The following is a 25,270-nucleotide window of genomic DNA, read 5'->3' on the forward strand; positions in this document are numbered from 1 at the left end:
GTGGCAGCCTCTATAAATGAATACATAGGTCATAAGTAAATATGCTCCCCATCTCACCATCCAGTGACTCTGGATGACTTACAGGGCCGAAATCCGTAGTAAAAAAACAATCAGAAAATGAAAACATTTTTTAAAAAAAACGGTAGGTGTGAAAAGTGAATACGTTAAAAGGAACGCCGTTAGAAAGAGGTGGTGGGGGATACAGAAGACTCAATGTTTAAATCAGGTGGAGGTAGGATGGAGAAATAGGTGCAAATCGGGACCATCTATTGGGCGAGCATAAGCTCACCAGCGTGTCTACCGTCCCTGTCCTACTGTCCCCGTTTATTTGCATTCATTTCTTTCGTTCACATCCATGTTTATATTTATACTTGCTATCTTGTACACTAATCAATACAAATATAAATGCAAATCTTTCGGGAAGAATTATGTGTTTTGCAAACCGGACAGGTCCCCTTAATGCTCCTTTGCTCATCCTATGAGCAGGGGAGGCGCATGACCTGTTCAAGCACATTATTGCAATTTCCCATCTGGAGGGAATGGGAATCCGTGGCTTGCACAGAGACCAAAAAGGGGGGGGGCAGGGAGAGAGGGAGGGTCGAAGGAAAGACACAGCCGCTGTTTTGCAGAGTGAAGATGCATTCACTCTGAGAAGCGGCTGCTGGCAGCTTTCTGGCCCTCGCCTCTGCACGAGGGCTGGTAAAACCTGTTTCCTCCCCTCCCTTTGCACATAGACGGAGAGGCTGGTCTGTAGGCTCCTCCTTTCCCTCCTATGAAAGCGAGTCAAGTTTCCTCTTAGGGTGCATAGTGGGAGCTTATTTATTTTTTTGCTTCACTCTGCCAGGCAAGGAAGGTGCCAGCTGCATCTCCCACACCGTCTCCTGCTTGGGGGAAAAAAGCAAGCTTGGGTCCTCGAAGCAACCACTGCATCTCACTGGGGAGCCAAGCCATGCATCTCAACACAACTTCTTCCCTCTACCAGCTGGGATACCTTATGAGTGAGTTTCACCTGCCCTCCGCTAACTCTGTCCTGCCTGAGGCGGAGAACCTCTCCAACGGTTCAGGACCTGGGTCCATCCCGCCCAACGAGGAGGATCTGGATGTGAACACGGACATCTACTCCAAGGTTATGGTGACCGTCATCTACCTGGTGCTCTTCCTGCTGGGGACGGTGGGCAACTCCATCACGGCTTACACCCTGGTGAGGAAGAAGTCCTTGCAGAATCTCCAAAGCACCGTCCACTATCATCTGGCCAGCTTGGCCTTCTCCGACCTGCTCATCTTCCTTCTCTGCATGCCCATCGAACTCTACAACTTCATCTGGGTCCATCACCCCTGGGCTTTCGGCAACGATGTCTGCAAGGGCTACTACTTCCTGAGGGATGCTTGCACCTACGCGACGTCTCTCAACATCGCCAGCCTGAGCGTCGAGAGGTACATGGCCATCTGTCACCCGTTCAAAGCCAAGAGCATCATGTCCAGGAGCCGGACCAAAAAATTCATCAGTTGCATCTGGGTAGCCTCCTTCCTGCTCGCCATCCCCATGATCTTAATCATGGGCGAGGTCTACCGGATACCCCAAGATCCCAACTCGCTGGTCTGCACCCAGATTGTGGATGACTCCATGCTGAAGGTTGCCATCCAGGTGAGTCTCTTTGCCTGCTTTCCTTTTGGCTTAGGGTGAGTAGCTTGTCTCTATTGCACTCGGGTCTAGCTAGATTTAATGCCTACAATTCGGAGATTAGTTAACGGCTTTAAAAAGAGAAGGAGAGAAGCAAATAGAGGCAGAGAGTGGTGGTTTTTTTTTTCTATAAATCCATAAGCTCTCCCATGTCAGGGCAGATGGCAGCAGATGCTTAAACACACACAGTGACCTATGTTGTTTGACAGTTTGGAATTCGTGCCTGCAGCCGGTCCCCGAAGACTTGAGCCAGTTCACTAAACTTTGCAAAACAACCCTCTTCCATTTGTGTCAAGACTGTTTCACACGGTGCACCCTTTAGAAGAACATGGGGAGGGGAGGCGGAGATGGAAGGTACGTGCACTGACAACACTTACTTCCAAACGGGTCAGTCTGGCGGGAACAGGAACAAAGTGCAAAAGTCTAAGAGTGTCGTTCAGTGCGTACACAGTTTGCAAAAAACCAGCTTTATTGCTCTGTGTTGTCAGAAATATCGGAGGAGGCAAGCAGGGTTGAAAGTGAGCTGCTTTGGTGAAATCAGAATTGGGAGCCGCACCAACTGGGCAACTGGCTATAATGTACAAACCGATCGAATTGCACTGATTTCTCTCTTGTTTTTATGTCACTCATTCTGTGAACTTGTACTTTGCTGTATAATTTTGTCCACCTCTGCCCTTTGAAAGTGGTTGGATTTTTCACAACAACATGGGGAGAGAAAAAGAAAGAGAGAGAGAGAGAGAGAGAGAGAGGCGGGGAGGGAGGGAGGGAGGGAGGGAGAGGGAGAGAGGAAGAGAGAGAGAAAGAGAGAAAGAGAGAAAGAAAGAAAGAAAGAAAGAGAGGGAGGGAGGGAGGGAGGGAGGGAGGGAGGGAGGAAGAGACAGAAGGAAGGAAGGAAGGAAGAAAGGGAGGGAAGAATGAAGGAGAGAGAGAGAAAGAAGGAAGGAAGGAAGACAGAAAGAAAGAAAGAAAAAAAGAAAGAAAGGAGGGAGGAAGGGAGGGAGAAAGAGACAGAAGGAAGGAAGGAAGAAAGGGAGGGAAGAATGAAGGAGAGAGAGAGAGAAAGAAGAAAGGAAGGAAGGAAGGAAGGAAGGAAGAAAGAAAGAAAGAAAGAAAGAAAGAAAGAAAGAAAGGAGGGAAGGAGGGAGGGAGAAAGAGACAGAAGGAAGGAAGGGAGGGAGGGAGGGAAGAATGAAGGAGAGAGAGAGAAAGAAAGAAGGAAGGAAGGAAGGAAGGGAAAGAAAGAAAGAAAGAAAGAAAGAAAGAAAGAAAGAAAGAAAGAAAGAAAGAAAGAACCTGTAATCAGCACAAAACAATCCGGAACATTTCCCCCCTATTTGTTAAGCCAACTCTCTAGCGATGGGATCCAAAAAAAATGTCAAAACATTTGCTGCTCCAAATTTAGAATTGCATGTTGCAATTGCTTTTTGGGAAAAAAATCCAAAGAGGATGAAGGGATTTTCAATTTGCCAGGGCAGAATCAAGAAGCATTTTGCTGTATAGCCCTCTTAGCGTGTAATGCATGACATTAAGGAGCAGAAAGTGTTTCCACCACCACAAATCCATGCAACGATTTGAAAGACAGATTCTCTCCCCTAAATTTGTTTCACTCGTCTCCTTGGCTAATTCTTCATATTTACGCATGGAGGAATCCAGTGGAATCCAGTAGAACCTCTGAGAAGTCATTCATGGAATGACATTGTTTCTCTCCAGTTTCCCCTTTCTTCCACACGACCCCAAATACAGCATTTTCTGGAGGTTGCAAGACTGTTATTTTACCCTCCTCCCTAGAAAAGTTGATAAATAGAATGCTTCGATGGCTTTGAAATGATGCTGAGCAGCAAGTATCTCTTGTCAAATATTTATCAACCTCCCTAATCAATAAAAGCTCTGAACAGAGACCTCCAAACCAGAATGCTTAACTGATAATAGCAGAAAAAGAAATAATAACAATACTGTTATCAGATAGCCACCTACAAATTCCATGTGTTAAAAGGCTGGCTAAAATAGCATAGCTTTCTGGAATGCAGGCAAGTGTTGGAAGCAGATGTGCTTCTGGGGCCACATGTTCTTCAAGGCAGGATCTCTGGTGAGGAAGCCCATCCCAAGACAGAACTCTTAGCAGAATAACAGAATTGGAAGGGATCTTGGAGGTCTTCTAGTCCAACCCCCCTGCTCAAGCAGGAAACCCTATACCATTTCAGACAAATGGTTGTCCAATCTCTTCTTAAACGTCTATGGAGATTCTCCATCATCCAGGTCATGGTTGTCCTAAAGGTGCTTTTTCAAGAGGCAACTGGACTTTCTGGATTTTCTTTGAAGATGTTTCTTCTTCTTCTTCTTCTTCTTCTTCTTCTTCTTCTTCTTCTTCTTCTTCTTCTTCTTCTTCTTCTTCTTCTTCTTCTTCTTCTTCTTCTTCCTCTTCCTCTTCTTCTTCTTCTTTTTCTTCTTCTTCTTTCCCCCTTCCCCTTCCCCTTCTCCTTCTTCTTCTTTTCTTCCCCCTTTCCCCTTCCCCTTCCCCTTCCCCTTCCCCTTCCCCTTCCCCTTCCCCTTCCCCTTCCCCTTCCCCTTCTTCTTCTTCTTCTTCTTCTTCTTCTTCTTCTTCTTCTTCTTCTTCTTCTTCTTCTCCACCTCAGTTCTATTTCTAAATTTTTAAGATTGGTTTTAAGGTCTGTTTTTTTTAATTTTTATAAATTGTACAGGGGTTGTTTAATCTGATTTTTACCTATTTGTATGATTGTCTGTATGTTTTAAATTTATTCCTGTACACCGCCCCGAGTCCCTCCGGGGAGAGGGGGCGGTCTAGAAATTTAATAAATTATTATTATTAATTATTATTAGATATTGGAAGACTACTGTCATGTCACCGCTAGTCCTTCTTTTCATTAAACTAGACATACCCAGTTCCTGGAACTGTTCTTTATATGTTTTAATAAGGTAGAACCTGATATATCCTGGTGCCTTATTTCATGGAACTTTATAGGTGACTATTTTGAGCCAAGCTTGGAAAGCAACCAGTGGACAGTCCATGTGGCATCCTCAACAACTGTTATTCTGCATAAACAGAATATTCAGCTGCCAGTCAGAGCTGAAGTAGCTTCTTGGATGAGAAGCAAACTGTCTTCAAAGAAAAACCAGAAAGTCCAGTTGCCTTTTGAAAAAGCACCTTTGGGATAACAGTCATGTTGTTGAGTTCTGCACCAGTGGTATCTTCTCAGTATTCTGCTAGAGCCACTCTCCATGGAGCTGGTAGTAAGAGTCCTAATAGGACACAATTAAGATATGAGTCACAATTGCAGGAAAAACTGTAGGCTGGTGATTGGTGCCCCAGTTACAGCTTGCTCATATTTTCACCTGTTGCTCTGGCAGGAGCTGTGAATCTAGAAGGATCCCTAAACCACAGCTTTCTCAGCGGAAATGCAGGTAAACCTCAACTTACGACCACAATTGAGCCCAAAATGTATGTTGTTAAGTGAGAAATGTGTTGAGTGAGTTTGGCCCCATTTGACGACTTTTCTTGCCACGTTTCTTCAGTGGATCACTGCCATTGTTAAATTAGTAACACGGTTGTTAAAGTGCATCTGGTTTCCCCATTGACTTTGCTCATCATAAGGTCGCAAAAGGGGCTCACATGACCCCAGGACACTGCAACCGTCATAAATATGAGTCAGTTGCCAAACATCTGAATTTTGGTCACGCGACCAGAGGGGTGTTGCAATGGTCTTGTGAAAAATGGTCAAAAGTCACTTTTTCCAGTTCCGTTGTACTTTTGAACAGTCACTAAATGAACTGCTGTATGTCGAGGACTACCTGTATACTACAATTCGGGGGAAATCTGCACACACACAAATGCACACCTTTGTTTTAGATGTCTACAAATCCACCAGGAAACCTGGCTTGCAAAAAAGTCCGTATTCTGCAAAATTAGAAGCAATAATCTGCATGTTTGAACACAGACAGACAAAATATAGTCCACCCTTCGAAGGAAGATCACTTCAAGTATGAGATTTGCAAAAAAAAAATAATTATGATGATGGATAATTCATCCTTGAGGAAAGCTGCAGAGGGATGAAATGCTCGGATCAATTTTCTATCATCTTGTAAGGCAAATTGGCCCCCCTAGATGACGAGTGCAGCGTAATAGCCTTGTTATCCAGGAGCATGGAAAGTGACCTTTTATGAAACTAGATTATTGGTTGAAAATAATTCGGTACTGATTCCGTTTCAGAAATCAGGAGATTATCTCAGAGAGAGGGGGAGAGAGAGAAAGAGATAATTCACAGCATTTCTTGGTGGGGAACAGTCTTTGTTCAAAGCATAGGTTCAACTTTCTGTGACGGGAACTGTTACCTTCTTCAATATTTTTATTTAAATAGTTCCCCTTTTTTGACCCTGTAATCCCTTAATTTGGGGTGGAGTCGGGGCGACATGATAGGGTTGAGCATTAACTGGCCGGATACCCTTCCTGACACCTACGTGGAGTTCACAGCAAATATTTTTTCTTTGTTATTTTCTTAAATCGGGGGTCCCCAACCTCCAGTCTGTGGATCAGCACCAGGCTACGGCAGGCCAGAAACAGGGCCACGCAAACAAGCAAAGTCGTATCCCCAGGATGCAGGCAACATAAGAACCTATGCCGCCTCTGGTCTGTGGATCAACCTCTCTCCATGGAACTGATGCTTGGTGCCCAAGAGGATGGGGGCTGCTGTTTTACAGGATGGGGATTAAATTTACGAGCCCCCTCTCTTGTAATGAAGGTTGGGGTTAAAACCCATTAAAGGCAGTTTTTTCCAATTCCAAGTTCATCAATGGTAGATATCCTTTATTTATCCCATTTAAAGAGTACCATATTTTTCAAAGTATAAGATGCACCAAGATTTTGAAGAGGCAAATAAGAAAAAAGTTTTTGCACTCTTCAGATCTCCCGAAAACGGGCCCATTTTTTGTCATAAAAAAAAAATAGGGCATGCATAGCCTTTAGGAGGCTTGTAGAGTGCTCCTAGGGGCTGGGGGGGGGGGGGTGGGCAAAAATGAGCAAAACACTTCCCATTTTTCACTCATTTTTGCCCTCCCCGGCCTTCAGGAGCACTTTGCAAGGCTCCTAAAGCCTATGTATGGCCATTTTTGCAAAGGGGGCAGGAGGCCAAAAATGCTGTATTCAGTGTATAAGACGCACCCAGATTTTCACCCTCTTTTTTGAGGGAAAAGGGTGCATCTTATTACTCCGAAAAATACGGTATTCATTCAGATGTTTTGGGATATCCAAATTAGAAGCATACAGCACAAAGATCCGATGTGGGACCCTGGGTGCTCTCTAAGCCTGGCTGTTTTTGTGCAGACATTTCATTATCAAACTAAATAACATCATCAGTGCTAGACGGGAGTGGGGTTTGCTCTCTGCTTATATACAAGGTGGGTTCCAGCAGGCACTACTGCTGGATCGCTTGGGTGTGCGCTGCGCGCGGGCACACTTGATGCACACTGCGTGCTCATGCGCAGTGCAATTTAAATTGTTCTGTGCATGCACAGAACTGAAAAACAAGATGAAAACTGAGAACCGGTTCAGGGGCGTGGCAGGCCTGGGTCACTGCCGGTTCCAGCAACCCAGGCCACCAAACCATACTGGTTTGGCTGAACTGGTCCGAACCTGTTTGGCTGAACTGGTCCGAACCGGTCCGAACCCACCATTGAAGTGGCTTCTTCATTAGACTGTGTTTATATCTTCGTGGTTCCTTCATTACCCTGTGTCTTTACAGTTAAGGGCAAGCCGCTTGTATACACACAGAGAACAAACCCCACTCCATACTAGCCCTGATGATGTTGCCCATTTGGGTCATTAAACGTCTGTAAGAAAACCACCAGGCTGAGAGAGCACCAGGGACCCCACAGTTCAATCCTGACGTACACATTTACTTTCTTCTTTTGACACCTATCGGAATTATAAGTAGGAACAAGAAGATCCAGCAAAGGGACAAGAAGCCCAAGAAAACCACCCACATAATAAGCCTCGCGTCATACCTGGGGATAGAGCCAGATTGTAAGGCTCATTTAAAAGAGAGTAGGGTTGGAGCTGTTAGGATTTTTGAAGGATGCTATTCCATAGGGCAGTTGTCTGAAAGAAAAGGCATGTCACAAATGGCATGGATTGGATAGGATTGGATAGGATGGGGTGGGGTGGGGTGGAATAAAACAGAACAGAATATAGGATAGGATAGGATAGAGTAGAGTAGAATAGAATAGAATAGAATAGAATATATGGGATGGAATGGAATGGAATTAGAATTAAAATTAGAAATAGAAATAGAAATAGAATTAGAATTAGAATAGAATAAAATAGAATAGAATACATGGGATGGAATGAGAATAGAATAGAATAGAATAGAATAGAATAGAATATATGGGATGGAATGGAATGGAATTAGAATTAAAATTAGAAATAGAAATAGAAATAGAAATAGAATTAGAATAGAATAAAATAGAATAGAATACATGGGATGGAATGAGAATAGAATAGAATAGAATAGAATAGAATAGAATAGAATAGAATAGAATATATGGGATGGAATGGAATGGAATTAGAATTAGAATTAGAATAGAATAAAATAGAATAGAATATATGGGATGGGATGAGAATGAGAATAGAATAGAATAGAATAGAATAGATGTGATGGAATGGGATGGAAATAGAATTAGAATTAGAATTAGAATTAGAATGGGATGGGATGGGATGGGAAGGGAAAGGAAAGGAAAGGAAAGGAAAGGAAAGGAAAGGAAAGGAAAGGAAAGGAAAGGAAAGGAAAGGACAGGACAGGACAGGACAGGACAGGACAGGACAGGACTCTGGAGGATTTCTAGCCCAACCTCCTGCTCATGCAGGAGACCCTACACAATTTCAGACAAATGGCTGTCCAGTCTTTTTTTCAAAACCTCCAGTGTTCTAGAGTTCTAGTCCTTCCATGAAAGCCAGCTGAGTGACTATCAGCCAGTCACCAGGAGACAGTCGCCAAACAAAAAGTTGTAAATTAAAGACTACCTGTATCAGAACAACAGATGTTTGTAACCTTGAAGAAGCTAAACTGGATAAATAATATATGGATGGCTAGGCAGGTGACAACAACTGGTCCAATTGAGGCAACATTGTCAAGAATTGTCTCCTTTGTTCTAGGTTGATGTTTCCTTGATTGGTTTCCATCCATTGCATCTTGTCCTGCCTTCAGGTGCTTTGTAGACTAGTAGATGGGCCCTGAAGTATATTGGACCCCATCTGGGATAGGTGTGGCTGCCTATTCCTTTACAATCACACCAACCCTGGAAAAGCCTCAAAACTCCTTTGCAAACCAACTACAGGTAGTCCTCAACTTACATCCATCTGTTTAGAGACCGTTGGAAGTCACTGTTCCCAAACTTCCGGGTTGCCCGTAGGCTCTTTTTCGTGCTCCGGAGCCTTCTCCAGAGGATGAAAAATGGCCATATGGGAAAACCCGTAGTCCGTTCCCAAACTACCGGTTTATATGTTGGGTGGTTTTTCGCTCTCCGGAGGCTTCGGGAAAGCCTCCAGAGAGCGAAAAATGGCCGAAAAAGAAGGCCGATGTGAGCTGTCCAGAGCTGACAGGGCAATGCTTCACATGCCCTAACAAATGGCTCCGCGTGCCACCTGCACCACGCCCGGGTGAGAGTTTTTGCCCTCCCCAGGCTCCAGAGGCTTTCTTCAAGATCCAGGGGGTGAAAACTGCTTCCCCTGGACTCCGGAAGCGCTCTGGAAGATGGAAACAGGCTCCTTTCTGGACTTCCAGAACCTCTGGTAGGCCCATTTTCCCCCCTCCGTGAGCCTCCACGCAGGCCCTGCACTTCCCTGGCATGATGAAGGGGCCACATGGTGATTCCTGGGGGGGAGGGGGAGGATGGGCGTGGCCAGCCAGGGGTGGCATTTGGAGGTTCGCCGAATGGGGCGGAATCCTAACTAGAGGATTGCCCAAATCCATGCAAACCCCCAGCAGCTCACCTCCGGGTGTTACTAACTTAACAACTGCAGTGATTCACTTAACAACTGTGGCAAGGAAAGTCGTACAATGGGGCAAAACTCACTTAACCGTTGTCTCACTTAGCAGTGGAAATTTTGGGCTCAATTGTAGCTGTAAGTCCAGTGCTATTGTACTAAGACCCAGACAGAAAGCAGGCCAGCCTTGATCCTTGATCAGGATAAACAATCGGAACAGAGTTATTTCAAGAAATATATTGTCGGTGTATTTCCTGCAGTTAAGTGTCTTCAGTCTGGCCTTTCGATGAACCAGCAAAACAGGAAGCTACGGCATCCTTCTTTCAAACGCTCCAATTAGCCCCCCATCCCAATAAATATAATCTCAGGGCATTTAGGGCAGGTCCATTTGATTGAAAACGGCTGCACGCGTGCAGCCTAAATTAATTATCTGCCCACTGATAAAGAGCAGCTAAGGTCTGCTCTTTTGATTTAAAACAGAGCCATCTCCTCCCAAGTCTTGGCACATGAACTTATGGTGGAACAGCTATCATAAACCACTTATTGTAAAACAGCTCAGAGCACAGGGCAACCACAAAATGATCAGAGAGAAAATTAAGATAACAATAAGGCAGAGGAGGGAGGAGGGGGGCGGTATTTAGTCCCCAAAGAAGAATTTGAGGGAGGGGGGAATGTTGTGTTGAAAAAGGATCAACTGAAACAAGACTAGAGGCTGAGATGGATATGAAAGGGGGGAAAACCATATTGATAATAGCAATTGCACTTAGACTTATACACTGCTTTACAGGGCTTTAAAGAGTCAGCCTTTTGCCCCCAACAATCTGGGTCCTCATTTTACCCACCTCGGAAGGATGGAAGGCTGAGTCAACCTTGAGCCTGGTGAGATTCGAACTGCTGGCAATCAGCAGTCAGCAGAGATAGTCTGGGGTACTGTGTTTTAACCACGGTGCCACAACAGCTCATAATCCTGACTGCAATGGAGCCTGTACATTAGGCTCATATGTTGTAACGTTTTGCTACGCTATTTACCTTTTGCTACAGGACGATCAAGTGAGTAAGATTAATGAGTGGTTAAGGCATTAGGTTAGAAACCAGGAGACTGGGAGTTCAAGTCCCACCTTACTGTAGGCACAAAAGCTGGCTAGGTGACTTTGGACCAATCACAAAGAGATGGTGAGTTTTAGCCCCACCGTAAACATGAAAGCGGGCTGTGTGACTTTGGACCACCCCCATTCCCTCTCTCTCTGCCCAACCCACCTCACAGGGTTGTTGTGAAATAGGAGAAGGAAAGAATATTAGATATGTTTGCTACCTTGAGTTATTTATACAAATAATAAAGGCAGGAAATGGATGATAGAAAGAAAGAAAGAAAGAAAGAAAGAAAGAAAGAAAGAAAGAAAGAAAGAAAGAAAGAAAGAAAGAAAGAAAGAAAGATGATAGATGGATGGATGGATGGATGGATGGATGGATGGATGGATGGATGGACAGACGGACAGATGGACATGAACATAGACAGATTAGAGAGAGAGAGAGAGAGAGAGAGAGAGAGAGAGACAGACAGACAGACAGACAGATAGATAGATAGATAGAGACAGATGATAGATAGATAGATAGATCGATCGATAGATCGATAGATCGATAGATGATAGATGGATATTATTATTATTTATTTTATTATTTATTCACATTTCTAAACCGCCCCCTCTCCCAAAAAGGGACTCGGGGCGGTGTACAGTCCACAATAAATCACAGATAAAATACAAATATAAATAGGGCTATAAATATATGTATGTATGTATGTGGAGGAGGTTAAAATTAAGAGTCCTGTACAGAAGAATAAATAAATATGAGGCTAAAAGCCCTAAAAACAATTAAAACTAAAACATTACCCTTAAAATAACCAGATGAGAATATACTACCAGGAGTTCATAGATGTAACATTTATAATCATGCCAGGCCAGCTAGTCGGAACAGGTGAGTCTTCAATTTTTGACGGAAGGAGCGGAAGTCCGAGGTGGTTCTAATGTCGGGGGGGAGGTCATTCCAGAGGGTTGGGCCCATCACAGAGAAGGCTCTACTCCTCGGCGCCGCCCGCTGGCATTGCCTAGTGGACGGCACCTGGAGAAGGCCCTCTCTGTGAGAGCGGATTGGCCGCAGGGATGTATGTGGGAGGATGCGATCCCGCAAGTAACTAGGTCCTGAGCCATGGAGCGCTTTAAAGATAGTAATCAGGACCTTGAAACGCACCCGAAAAACCACAGGTAGCCAGTGCAGCTCGCACAGGAGCGGTGTTACGCGGGAGTATCTAGACCTCCCCATGATAACCCGCGCGGCCGCGTTCTGGACTAGCTGCAGTCTCCGGGTGCGTCCCAAGGGAAGCCCCATGTAGAGAGCATTACAGTAATCTAGGCGAGACGTCACCAGCGCATGAGTGACTGTGCGTAGGGCATCTCGGTCCAGTAGGGGGCGCAATTGGCGCACCAGGCGAACCTGGTGGAACGCCCCCCTTGCCACGGCTGCCACATGGTCATCCATTGACAGCCGGGCATCTAGGAGGACGCCCAAATTGCGCGCCCGTTCCACAGGGGGCAGTAGCTCGTCCCCTATTGCCAGCGATGGAGTCAGCTGGCTGAACCGAGGTGCCCGGAAGCCACAGCCACTCAGTCTTGGAGGGGTTGAGTTTGAGTCTGTTGTCCCCCATCCAGACCCCGACGGCTTCCAGACACCGGGACATCACTGCAACAGCCTCATAGATAGATAGATAGATAGATAGATAGATAGATAGATAGATAGATAGATAGATAGATAGATAGATAGATAGATAGATAGATAGATGATGGATGGACGGACAGAGACAGATAGACAGACAGACAAATAAATGAATAAATAAAATAAGTAATCCTAGATAACATTGTAGGAAGACAGCTGCATTAGCCTACAAGGTGAAAAATCAGTTCTGGTGACACCTCTTCCAACTAACCCAATTTTATTAAAACGCGTAAGCTTTCCACCTTCTGATGAATTGATTTACCAGCTATCAAGTTGGTGTCAACTCTTCGTGACCACACACAAAGTCTCCTGGCTGATCTGTCCCTAACCTGCTCCGATGAATAAGATGCTCTGATGGATGAGAAGCCTCTATTACTTCTGATCCTTCGTCTGCTCTCACACGGACGGCATCCCTCCTCCTCAAGTAGCAATTTAGAAGTGAGATTAACCTCAGGCCTTCTCCTTCTACAACCCCTTAGCTTTCCTTCAAGTTGTTCTCTCTATCACTTGGAAAACACCCGGCGATGTCAAGTTGAACTAGCATTTTTCCCCATCTCAAAATTACATTTCTTTACTCACATTGTCAGATACACTCTCTGAGGCAACAGATCACTGCTTTAGATGTGCATTAAGGGATTGGTTCACAAAAAAAGCACAGCCAAACGGGGTGGGGTGGGAGTTCATTTAAGCACAAGTTTTTTTGAAAGGAAAATCTAGAATGTACATCCAAATACAAAGATTTGTTGATAAGTATTTCTGTGCAAAGGAAATCAACTCTGATGGTTCTTTAGAACAGGTGTTGGAAGAAATATCTCTCTGGTTCAATTCCAAGCTGGGAGAAAGACACTGGAAACATGGAGGCTGATTGGAAAGATGGTTTAATGATGAAGCAGAAGCGCATGGGTTCTGGACAGCTGACCACATGGAGTTGAGAGTGAGGGGTTTTTATACCTTCTCTTGGGCTTTGCACTTGAGCTTCCTGTTCCTGTGCAAGAACATGTATTCTGTTGGCTGTTGTCCGACTCCCATGGGGCCACATGGGGTCATGTTTGTCTGAGATGCATTGGGTTGAAGTTTGCTGGGGATGATGCAAGGTCCTTAGGAGATTGTGCCAGTGGTGGGCTTCAAATTTTTTTAGAGCTTCTTCTGTAGGTGTGGCCTGCTTTGTGGGAGTGGCTTGCTGGCCATGTGACTGGGTGGGAGTGGCTTGCTGGCCATGTGACCGGGTGGGAGTAGCTTGCCGGCCATGTGACTGGGTGGGAATGGCTTGCCAGCCATGTGACTGGGTGGGCATGGCCAACTTGTAAAGTGTGGTGAAACTCACTTAACAACGCTCTTGCTTAGCAACCAAAATGTTGGCTCAGAAACTTTGGCATTTGAAGCATGCAAGTCTTAAAGCTGTCAAGTTACAAGACCCTTGCACCCCTAACCCTTTAGAAAAAAAACCCAGGGGTGTTCAAACTTGACAGCTTTAAGACTTGTGGACTTCAACTCCCAGAATTCCTCCTCTTGCTCTTCATCTTGATGATGTGGGGATGGGTGGGGAGAGGGAGCTGGAACCAGTTCTAAACGGCACGGTAGATTTGTGGAACCTCTTCTATAGAAAGGTGAGAACTGGCAGGAACCCACCCCTGGATTGTGCCATGGGGTGAGCTCTGCTGCTAGATGCGTTAATCCTATTATGTCCTGAAGGGTCATGTCTTCATGATTAATTCACTGCAAGACAACTCGCTATGGCCAACTCACCATGGCATAGCTCAATGCGGGACAATGCAATGCTCTCTTAATCATTTCACTAGATTAGTTTTATTAGTGGCAATTATGTTTTTGCAGAAATTATTGTAACTCTAGTATTTTTCGATTGGTGTAATTTTATTATTATTGACCACGGTTCCATTGAAATTAATTTAACTTTTATATTTGTTGAATTATCCTGTGCTGAGTGGTTCTGTGATGAGTTAGCCATGGCAATTGATCCCTCTGCAAGTTGGCCAAGGTGACTTGGCCATGGTGGGTTGGCTATAGCGAGTTGGCCATGGTGAGTTGGCCATGGCGAGTTGTCTGTGATGAGTTGGCCATGTGAGTTGGCCATGGTGAGTTGACCATGGTGAGTTGGCCATGGTGAGTTGGCCATGGCGAGTTGTCTGTGATGAGTTGGCCATGTGAGTTGGCCATGGTGAGTTGGCTGTGGCAAGTTGGCCATGGTGAGTTGGCCGTGATGAGTTGACCATAGTGAGTTGCTGATGGCTCGTTGGCCATGGTGAGTTGGCCATTTGAGTTCACCATGCTGCATTGGCCAATTCTGCTAGGAGACAGGGGAGGAAGTGGGGCCTAGTATGCTTTGGTTCATGGAGGTCATGAAGAGTCAGACATAACTTAGTGACTGGACAACAGAAAATAGCAAATTTCTCTGCTATTTTCCAAACAAAGCTCATCTTACTGGGGATAGAGATAATTATGGTTGGTTGCACAGTTAGCCAGATGTTTAGATTGGATTTGACATTTTTATCCATGTATTGAGTCCTTCCCGGGGACCTGAGATAGGCGTACGTTGTTGTTTGATAGTGTTAAAGATATCGTTGCAGGATGACAGCTGTTCCAAGTAAATCTGCCTGTTACAATTGACTGGTGGTGATTTTGTGCTGATGGTGTTCAAGTGCTGCTCCAGATGTTTTAGGATTGCACCCAAAGCGCCTATTATTATTGTTACTATGTCATCAACATTAACTTTGGAGGCCATAAGATGCATTGAAAATATGGCAACAAAGCATGTTATGCTTTTCAACTTCTGGGTGCAATGATTTCAAATCTGTGCGTTAGAGATATGCGCAGGGATTAAATTATTAAGGCCGCTATGACCTTAAAATGTCTAGTCAAGGTTATTTGATCCCTGTAGCCATGCAGCCAAAAACACGTATTCACTCTTATAGTATACAATAAATTCTATTAATAAAAGACAAAAAGAATTAAGAAAATCAAATTTCAAAAGGTATCATGCAGCTATCTAATGGGTAATAAAGCTAATCATTACATTCTTTTATCAAAACAAGTGTTCAGTTATGACTGCAGTGACTTGGGGCAAGGATTTCGATTGTGGTCGTAAGTCGAGGATGTTACTTGTATAAGGATCCAGTAACAAAATCAAATCACATGACTGCCAGGGTTCCAAGTAACACCTCTAATGAAAGAAGACTCCGAGGCTTGAGTTTTCTCAAAGTTCCATTTTATTAGATAAAGGTAAAGATAAAGGTTCCCCTCGGACATATGTGCTAGCCATTCCTGACTCTAGGGGGCGGTGCACATAACAGGAGTGAGTTCCTGTTACTTGTCCCAGCTTCTGCCAACCTAGCAGTTAGAAATCATGTTTAAAAAATGCAAGTAGAAAAATAGGAACCAATTTGGTGGGAAGGTAACAGCGTTCTGTGCACCTTCGGCATTTAGTCATGCTGGCTATATGACCATCGGCTTTGAAACGGAGATGAGCACCGCCCCCTGGAGTTGGGAACAACTAGCACACATGTGCGAGGGGAACCTTTACCTTATAAGGTTACATTGGCTAGACTTCAGAGCTTGAATCTTGTGTCCAGTTTTGGTCACCATAATGTAAGAAGGATGGTGAGCAGCTGTAAGAATGCAGAGAAGTCAAAAATGGGGGTGAAAGTCTTTGAGGCTAAATCTTATGAAGGGTGGTTAAAATGAGTGGGTACATTTAGCCTGAGGAAGAAAAGATTAAGGGGAGGCAAACTTCCAATTAATGAAGGTTTGTCACAGGAAAAAGTGTGTGAATTTATTCTCTATAGTGCCTGAGGGTATGACAAGAATTGTATCACAGAGAAATCCAACTCAAAATAAGGAGGAATTTCCTGACCATGAGAGCTATTTAAGCTGTTAAACACCCATTTCCTGGTGGTCCCAAAGGTGTTTTTTTCAAGAGGCAATTGGGCATTCTTTGTTTTTCTTTGAAGACGTTTCACTTCTCATCCAAGAAGCTTCTTCAGTTCTCACTGAATGGAGGGGTTGCTGTTCCACTGATTAATTGTTCTAACTGTCAGGAAGTTTCTCCTCAGTTCTAAGTTGCTTCTCTCTTTGATTAGTTTCCACCCATTGCTTCTTGTTCTGCCCTCAGGTGCTTTGGAGAATAGTCTGACTCCCTCTTCTTTATGGCAGCCCCTGAAATATTGGAAGACTGCTGTCATGTCTCCCTTACTCCTTCTTTTCATTAAACTAGCCATACCCAGTTCCTGCAACCGTTCTTCATATGTTTTAGTCTCCAGTCCCCTAATCATCTTTGTTGCTCTTCTCTGCACTCTTTCTAGAGTCTCCACATTTTTTTTACACCGTAGCAACCAAAACTGAATGCAGTATTTCAAGTGTGGCCTTACCACAAGGCATTATAAAGTGGTATTAACACTTCACGTAATCTTGATTCTATCCCTCTGTTGATGCAGCCTAGAACTGTGTTGGCTTTTTTGACAGCTGCTGCACACTGCTGGCTCATATTTAAATGGTTGTCCACTAGGACTCCAAGATCCCTTTCACAGTTACTACTATTGAGCAAGGTATCATCTATACTGTACCTGTGCGTTTTGGTTTTTCTTGCCTAAATGTAGAATCTTACTTTTTTCACCATTGAATTTCATTTTGTTAGATAGTGCCCAATGTTCAAGTTTGTCAAGATCCTTCTGTATCTTAAGCCTATCTTCTGGAGTGTTGGCTATTCCTGCCATCTTGGTATCATCTGCAAATTTGATGAGTTCCCCATTTATCCCCTCATCCCCTCATCCAGATCAGCAGGCGTGCACTTGGATCAATTCATTCCAAGCATCGGTGCCATCGGGCTCAAATTCTTTTTGACAATATGCATTCAGATAGAGAGACCAGTGATTGATTGTATAGAAAGATACAAAGAAAATGTACTGTAAATAGAGGAGAGATACTGTAGTAGACGGAAATTGGAAAGAGAGGGAGAGAGAAAATGTACATAGGTAATATAGAAAGAGGGAAGAAAAAGCTGTTGAAAAAACTGCACAAGATGATAGGTTAGAGTTAACGAGAGAGAGGGAGAGAGAGAGAGAGAGCATAGATAAAAGCCAGAAAGACACACAAACAAACAAACAAACAAACAAACAAACAAACAAACATAAATACAGATAGATAGATAGATAGATAGATAGATAGATAGATAGATAGATAGATAGATGATAGATGATAGATAGATAGATAGATAGATAGATAGATAGATAGATAGATAGATAGATAGATAGATAGATAGATAGATAGATAGATAGAGGCAGGCAGGCAGGCAGGCAGGCAGGCAGGCAGGCAGGCAGGCAGGCAGGCAGGCAGGCAGGCAGACAGACAGATAAAAATGAATATAGATGAGAGAGAGAGAGAATAAAAGAGATACTGTAGCTAAAACAGTGGAAACGGACATAGTACACAAATACAGAGACTGAGATAATATACAGTAGACTGATAAATGAAAAATAGAGTTCTTGTTTTGACATATAAACTGAAAAAAATTTACTCTGGTTCAGTTTGGCTGAAGAAATATTCATCATTACACCAGGTCAATAAACAGCAGGTCCGGGAGGCCTATGATGTATGGCTTCCTATTCTCTTGGGCTCAGAATGCAGACCTGGCCCAGAGCAATTCCGCACGGAGACTGGAGAGAGAGAGAGAGACCTTTCCACCCAGCTCCTGAGATTTAGCCACTGTCTCCTTTTTCGTTGACCCACATTCTCAAAATGTTCTTCACTCCACGGGAACATCAGACACACGTGCAGCACTGCGGTCTCAGAAGTAGCTGCAGGAGAGATGGCACATAAGGACCTTGTAGGGGGATGATTTGATTTGGGCTTTCAGGTGGGGAAAGAAAGAAAGAAAGAAAGAAAGAAAGAAAGAAAGAAAGAAGGGAGGGAGGGAGGGAGGGAGGGAGGGAGGGAGGGAGGGAGGGAGGGAAGAAGGAGGGAGGGAGGGAGGGAGGGAGGTCCCAACGGGGCTTTTTTCAAGAGGCAACTGGACATTCTTTGTTTTTCATGGAAGACGTTTCACTTCTCATCCAAGAAACTTCTTCAGCTCTGACTGAATGGTGGGGAATGGAAGGATTTATACTCCTGGCAGACAGCTGGTCATTTGCATCTTTTTAGAGGGTCGTTGAGGCCACCTGGAGGTTTATCTGTGTCCTCAGGGTCACCTGAGTGGTGCAAATGGGTGTGGAGCCTTCTTGGAACTGCTGAAAGGACCGTGTTGTAGCCTGGAGACAGATGATGTTGTATCCCTTCCCCTCTGTGGAGAGGGGACTGTTCAATTTTGACACAGATGACTTCTTGCAGAGATGGTGTTCAGCTGGTTCGGACCAGTTCTCCCGAACCGGTAGTGAAAATTGTGGGTGACCTTGCCTGACTGCCCTGGCTTTATGTTGTCCTATTTGGGCATGTTTTCAAGCCGCACGCATGTGCGCAAGCCATGAGCACGATCGAACCATATGCATGGAAGGCCAAACAAATGCATGGACAAGGCGCCTGCAAGCAAAGCATGCCTGCATCCGTAGGGAAAGTAAGTGATACCCCTGGCCTCTTGGAACCCTCTTACAAAAACTGGAGGGATTTAAGAAGAGATTGTACAATCCCTTGTCTGAAATGATATAGGGTTTCCTACCTGAGCAGGGGGTTGGGCTAGAAGACCTCCAAGGTCCCTTCCAACTCTGTTATTCTGTTATCTGGTTCAAAAATGGACTGGGTCCGGCTGGAGACAGTGAAAGAAAAATTCCAGAAAATTCCCCCTTTGATCCTTTGGGGGAAGGGGGAAAATTCAGAAGACCACACACCCCCTCCAGGTGTGAAATTCACTTACCTTTGCTACCGGTGTGCAAATGTGAGCACAGGTGCCAGCTCCGTGCATGTGCAGGACCTTTCACACATATGCAGAGCGTCAAAAATGGGACATGATGACATCAGGGCAGGTGGGCAGAGCCTCCTGCCACCGCTACTACCGGTACACCCAAGCCAGATAGAACCAGCTAAATTGTACCACTTCCCCCCCTCCCCTTCTTCTCAGGTCATGTGACCCAAAGTAGAATGTCTTCAGCCTACCCCTTCTTCCCAGGGCACACAGTCACACCATACAGAGAGAGACACACACACACAACAAGAACAACATACTTAGAGAAGAAAAACAGACATCTCCTACGACTTCCATTGGCTGGAGAAAAATTCAAAAGTCCTGGTCGGTTCTGCTTTCTTCATCTTATGTTTTTTAAATTAATTAATTAAGAGCCATGGCAGCTCAGTGGTGATAATGCAGTACTGCAGGCTAATTCTGCTGACTGCGGATTGCCAGCAGTTCGGCAGTTCAATCCAGACCGGCTCCAGGCTGACTCATCCTTCCGAGGTGGGTAAAATGAAGACCCAGATTGTTGGGGGCAAGATGCTGATTCTGTAAACCGCTGTAAAACCCCAGCGAAGTGGTATATAAGTCTAAGTCCCATTGCTATTGCTAATAAAAACTTTTATTTGGAAGAATTGTGTAGGCAAGGAGGGAATCCCTTTTAGTTTTGGATAAAAGGCACCAAATGTTCGTGCAGAGTCCAATTTTTTTTTCAGTTCCTGATCACCTGCTGAAAATGGGTGCTTAGTACGTACACATATTCAATCATGACATCAATTTTGCAGAGCAAAAACAATCAAACTCCCATGTCAGTTCTAAAATTGCATCAACATAGTTGAGGGGTGTCAAAGTCAAGGACCGTGGGCCGGAACCAGTCCACGAGGTGCTTAGACCTGGCCCATGGGGCCGCCCTGGAAACAGCAAAGGACCAGCTCACGGTTCTTCTGCCACTGAAAATGGAGCTTGGGAGTGCCACGTGCGGCTCTCCCGAGTTCCCTTTTCGCAGGCAGAGGGCTGCAGGAGGCCGTCGCAGCCTAAAACGGAGCTCAGGAACCGATTTTCGCTGGGAGAGCTCTTGGGCCACCACAGTCGCCCTGACACCAGTAACATCGATTTGGCCATGCCCACCCTGGCCACACCCACCCTGCCCCCCCAGGATCAGACACAACCCTGATGCAGCCCTCAATAAAATTGAGTTTGACATACCGTATTTTGGGGAGTATAAGACGCAGCAAGATTTTGAAGAGAAAAGTTTTTGCACTCTGCAGGCCTCCCAAACCCTCTGCATGACTCATCTTTTGTGAAAAATGGGGCATGCAGAGAGTTTGAGAGGCCTGCAAAGTGCTCCATTGCAGGAGGGGGGGAAAGTGAGCAAAAAGCAGGCCATTTTTCACACAAATGGGGCCTTTTTTGCAAAAAAAACAGGGCATGCATAGCCTTTGGGAGGCTTGTAGAGTGCTCCTGGGGGCTGTGGGGCACAAAAACGAGCAAAAAATTGCCTGTTTTTCTCTTCTGTTTGCCCTCTCCAGCCCCCAGAAACACTTTGCAGGCCTCCCAAACCCTCTGCACCTCCATTTTTGTGAAGGGGGCAGGGTTTTGGGAGGCAAAAAAATGCTGTATTCAGTATATAAGATGCACCCAGATTTTCACCCTCTTTTTTGGGGGGGGGAAGGTGCATCTTATACTCCGAAAAATACGGTAGTTGATAAAACGAAGGGAGAGGGATCCTAACACCTTCCCAGAAAATAAAAGCAAAACCTCACCTGTGCAAGACAACGTTATTTCCCCAGCTGCAGTGGTCTTTCTCTTCCAACCAAATATCTGTCATATCCCCCCCACCTCCCCCCAAAAAACCTATTTGAGTTTTTGACTGAACCTTAAAAGCGGTCTTTTCCGCTCACTGATGCTTCTCTCCCTGCCGAGCATTTTAAGCCTGATGCAAATGTTTGCAAATATCAGAAAAGGTAGAAAGACGAGAAGGATTTGGGCACATAGATCTGAATTCTTTATCCGGGCAGCATAAATCTTTCATTAAAGGAAAGCTCACGTGATGCCATGGCAGAAAAGAAAGGAAACTCACCTTTATCACCATTTTCAGTATTTCTCAGGAATAACTGAGCTTGCTTTCTTTCTTGCAGATCCTTCATTACCCAGATTAGGTGACAGCATCAGAGTCACCTGCTAGCCCTGATGATGTTACCTAGTTGGGTAATGAAATGTCTGCAAGAAAACCACCAAGGTCAGAGAACCCCAAGAACCCCAGAAACCTCCTCCTCTTCTTCCTCTTCTTCCTCCTCCTTTTCATCCTCCTCTCTGAAAACATCTCTTCCCTTCTAGCCCTGATGATGTTACCTAGTTCGGTAATGAAACATCTGCAAGAAAACTACCAAGCTCAGAGAACACCAAGGACCCCAGAATCCTCCTCCTTCTCAACACAATACAATACAATAGAATAGAATACAATAGCAGAGTTGGAAGGGACCTTGGAGGTCTTCTAGTCCAACCCCCTGCCTTGGCAGGAAACCCTATACCATTTCAGACAGATGGCTATCCAACATCTTCTTAAAGACTTCCAGTGTTGGAGCATTCACAACTTCTGGATTCAATTTCTGTTCCACTGATTCATTGTTCAAACTGTCAGGAAATTTCTCCTCAGTTCTAAGTTGCTTCTCTCCTTGGTTAGTTTCCACCCATTGCTTCTTGTCCTGCCTTCAGGTGCTTTGGAGAACAGCTTGACTCCCTCTTCTTTGTGGCAACCCCTGAGATATTGGAAGACTGCTATCATGTCTCCCCTAGTCCTTCTTTCTCTTAAGCTAAACATACCCAATTCCTGCAACCGTTCTTCATATGTTTTAGCCTCCAGTCCCCTAATCCTCTTTGTTGCTCTTCTCTGCACTCTTTCTAGAGTCTCCACATCTTTTCTACATTGTGGCGACCAAAACTGAATGCAGGATTCCAAGTGTGGCCTTACCAAGGCCTTATAAAGTCGTATTAACACTTCACGGGATCTTGATTCTATCCCTCTGTTGATGCAGCTTAGAACTGTGTTGGCTTTTTTTGCAGCTGCTGCACACGGCTGGCTCCTATTTAAATGGTCGTCCACTAGGACTCCAAGATCCCTTTCACAGTTACTACTATTGAGCACAGTACCACCTATACTGTACCTGTGCATTCCGTTTTTGTTGCCTAAATGTAGAACCTTACTCTTTTTACCACTGAATTTCATTTTATTAGATAGTGCCCAATGTTCAAGTTTGTCAAGATCCTTCTGTATCTTAAGCCTATCTTCTGGAGTGTTGGCTATTCCTGCCAGCTTGGTGTCATCTGCAAATTTGATGAGTTCCCCATTTATTCCCTCATCCAAATCATTGATGAAGATGCTGAAGAGTACTGGGCCTAAAACAGAGCCTTGGGGTACTCCACTGCATACTTCCCTCCAGTGACGTGCGGTCAGTGGAGGCAAGGGAGGCAGGGCCTCACCTCTCTTCATGGAATAATAGTATATAATATTATATACTATATATATATATATATAATATTATATACATCCGTCCATCCGCGCCCGGGAGCTGTGGAGGCAGAAATGTTGTCGGCGCCTCCAGATGACGAACCAGTCGCTTGCTTTCATCATCGGGAGGCCGATAACATTTCTGCCTCCGCAGCTCCCGGGCGCGGATGGACGGAGGTAGCCAGAATGGCGCCGAAGCAGTCCGGCGGGCGAACGAGCGAGCGAGGCAGCGAGATCTTCGGTCACTCGTCCACTGGACTGCCTCGGCGCCATTCTGGCTACCTCCGTCCGGCCGCGCCCGGGAGCTGCGGAGGCAGAAATGTTATCGGCCTCCCGGTGACGAAAGTAAGCGACTGGTTCGTCATCCAGAGGCGCCGACAACATTTCTGCCTCCACAGCTCCCGGGCGCGGATGGACGGAGGTAGCCAGAATGGTGCTGAAGCAGTCCGGCGAGCGAGCGACGCAGCCTGATCTTCGGTCGCTTCCAGAGCCGGAGCGGGATGGAGCAGCCACCGCCTTGGAAGTGAGTCGTGCGGACGGAGCTTTGGGGCTGAGGAGAGAGGCAGGGACGGAGGGAGTGGGGGGAGAGGAGCCGCCCCCCTCACCCCCCAGGCAATGGGGAAAGCTTTCCCGAAATGGGGGGGGGGGTGTTGCGGGAAATAAAAAGGGCGCGCGCTGGGGGGGGACGAAGGAGGCTTTGGCGTGCCTTAGAGGCGGGCGGGCAAGCAACGAAAGGGGCAGCGAGGGCGGGCGGTAGCTGCAGGCGGCAAGGCTTGAGCGGGGTGAAAGCGCAGCCCCTTTCGTTGCTTTCCCATTCACCCCGCTCAAACCTTGCCCGAGGGAGCTGGGGATCGGGCTTTGGGTTGGTGGGAGACCTTGAAGGAGTGGGGGGCGGAAGGGACTGGTGCCGGTGGAGGAAGCAATGCTACGCCGCGGTCCCCTTAATATTCACTCAGGAAGGCGGAGAATGAGACCACGTGTGCTGCACACGTGGTCCCATTCCCCGCCTTCCTGATGACGTCACCAGCCTCCCCAGCCATAACCCTCACCGCACGTCACTGCTTCCCTCCAGGTAGATGCAGTTCCATTGAGGACTACACGTTGAGTGCGGTTGGTCAGCCAGTTACGAATCCATCTGGTGGTGATGCTGTCTAACCCACATTCTTCTACTTTATCTAGTAGTAGGTTATGGTCTACCTTATCAAATGCCTTACTGAAGTCCAAGTAAACTATATCAACGGCATTCCTCTGGTCCACTAATTTTGTCACATTGTCAAAGAATGCAATAAGATTAGTCTGGCATGATCTTTTTTTGAGAAACCCATGTTGGCTTTCGGCTATTACTTCATTTGCTTCTCCTCCTCCTCCTCCTCCTTCTCCTCCTCCTCCTCCTCCTCCTCCTCCTCCTCTTCCTCCTCCTCCTCCTCCTCCTCTTCCTCCTCCTCCTCCTCCTCCTCCTCCTCCTCCTCCTCCTCCTCCTCCTCCTCTTCTTCTTCCTCCTCCTCCTCCTCCTCCTCCTCCTCCTCTCTGAAAACCTCTCTTCCCTTCTAGCCCTGATGATGTTACCTAGTTGGGTAATGAAACGTCTGCAAGAAGACAGACAAGCTGAGAGACCACCAAGGAACCCGTCATGTCAACCCTGAGCTACCAATATTCTCCTTTATTGACATCCGGAATAACTAATCTAAGGGCCGGATCAAAATTAAATACGTCTCCTGCGTTTGCTGCTTTAAAGAGGCAGTCCTTGACTTATGACCACAACCGGGCCCGAAATGTCTGTTGTTAAGAGCGACATTTGTTAAGCGAGTTTTGTCCCACTTTACGAACTTTCTTGCTATCGTTGTGATTGAGCCCAAAATTTATGTTGTTAAGTGAGAAATGTGTTAAGTGAGTTTTGCCCCATTTTATGACCCTTTCTTACCCTGTTTGTTAAGCGAATCACTACAGTTGTTGAGTTACCGTAGCAACACAGTGACTCCGGCTTCCCCATTGACTTTCCTGGCCAAAAGATTGCAAAAGTTGATCACATGACCCCACATGACACTGCGGCCGTCATAAATATGAACCAATTTTCAAGCATCTGAATGTACCATATTTTTTGGAGTATAAGACGCACCAAGATTTTGAAGAGGCAATTTAAAAAAAAAAAGGTTTTGCACTCTGCAGACCTCCCAAAAACGACCCATTTTTCACGGAAACGGGACGATTTTTGTCCAAAAAGAGGGTATGCATAGTCTTTAGGGGGGCTGGGGGGCCACAAACAAGCAAAAAACGGCCCATTTTTCGCTCATTTGTGCCCTCCCCAACCCCCAGGAGCACTCGGGAAGCCTCCTAAAGGCTATGCACATCCATTTTTGCTAAGAGGGTGGGGTTTCAGGAGGCCAAAAATGCTGTATTCGGTGTATAAGACGCACCCAGATTTTCACCCTC

At 45.6% G+C, this 25,270-nt stretch overlaps 1 protein-coding gene across 1 annotated transcript in view; it reads left to right on the plus strand.

Annotated features, from left to right (window-relative positions):
• Positions 1–938: 938 nt before the first annotated feature.
• NTSR1 (neurotensin receptor 1) overlaps positions 939–25,270 on the plus strand; it is a 183,633-nt gene continuing 159,301 nt past the window's right edge. Inside the window, exon 1 of the mRNA XM_081949755.1 lies at positions 939–1,645. Coding sequence (XP_081805881.1) covers positions 950–1,645 — 696 coding nt within the window. The 5' untranslated portion in view covers positions 939–949. The remainder of the gene's footprint in view (positions 1,646–25,270) is intronic.

The sequence above is a fragment of the Natrix helvetica genome (assembly GCF_964273705.1).
Source record: "Natrix helvetica genome assembly, chromosome: 3".
NCBI classification, from domain to species: Eukaryota; Metazoa; Chordata; class Lepidosauria; order Squamata; family Natricidae; genus Natrix; species Natrix helvetica.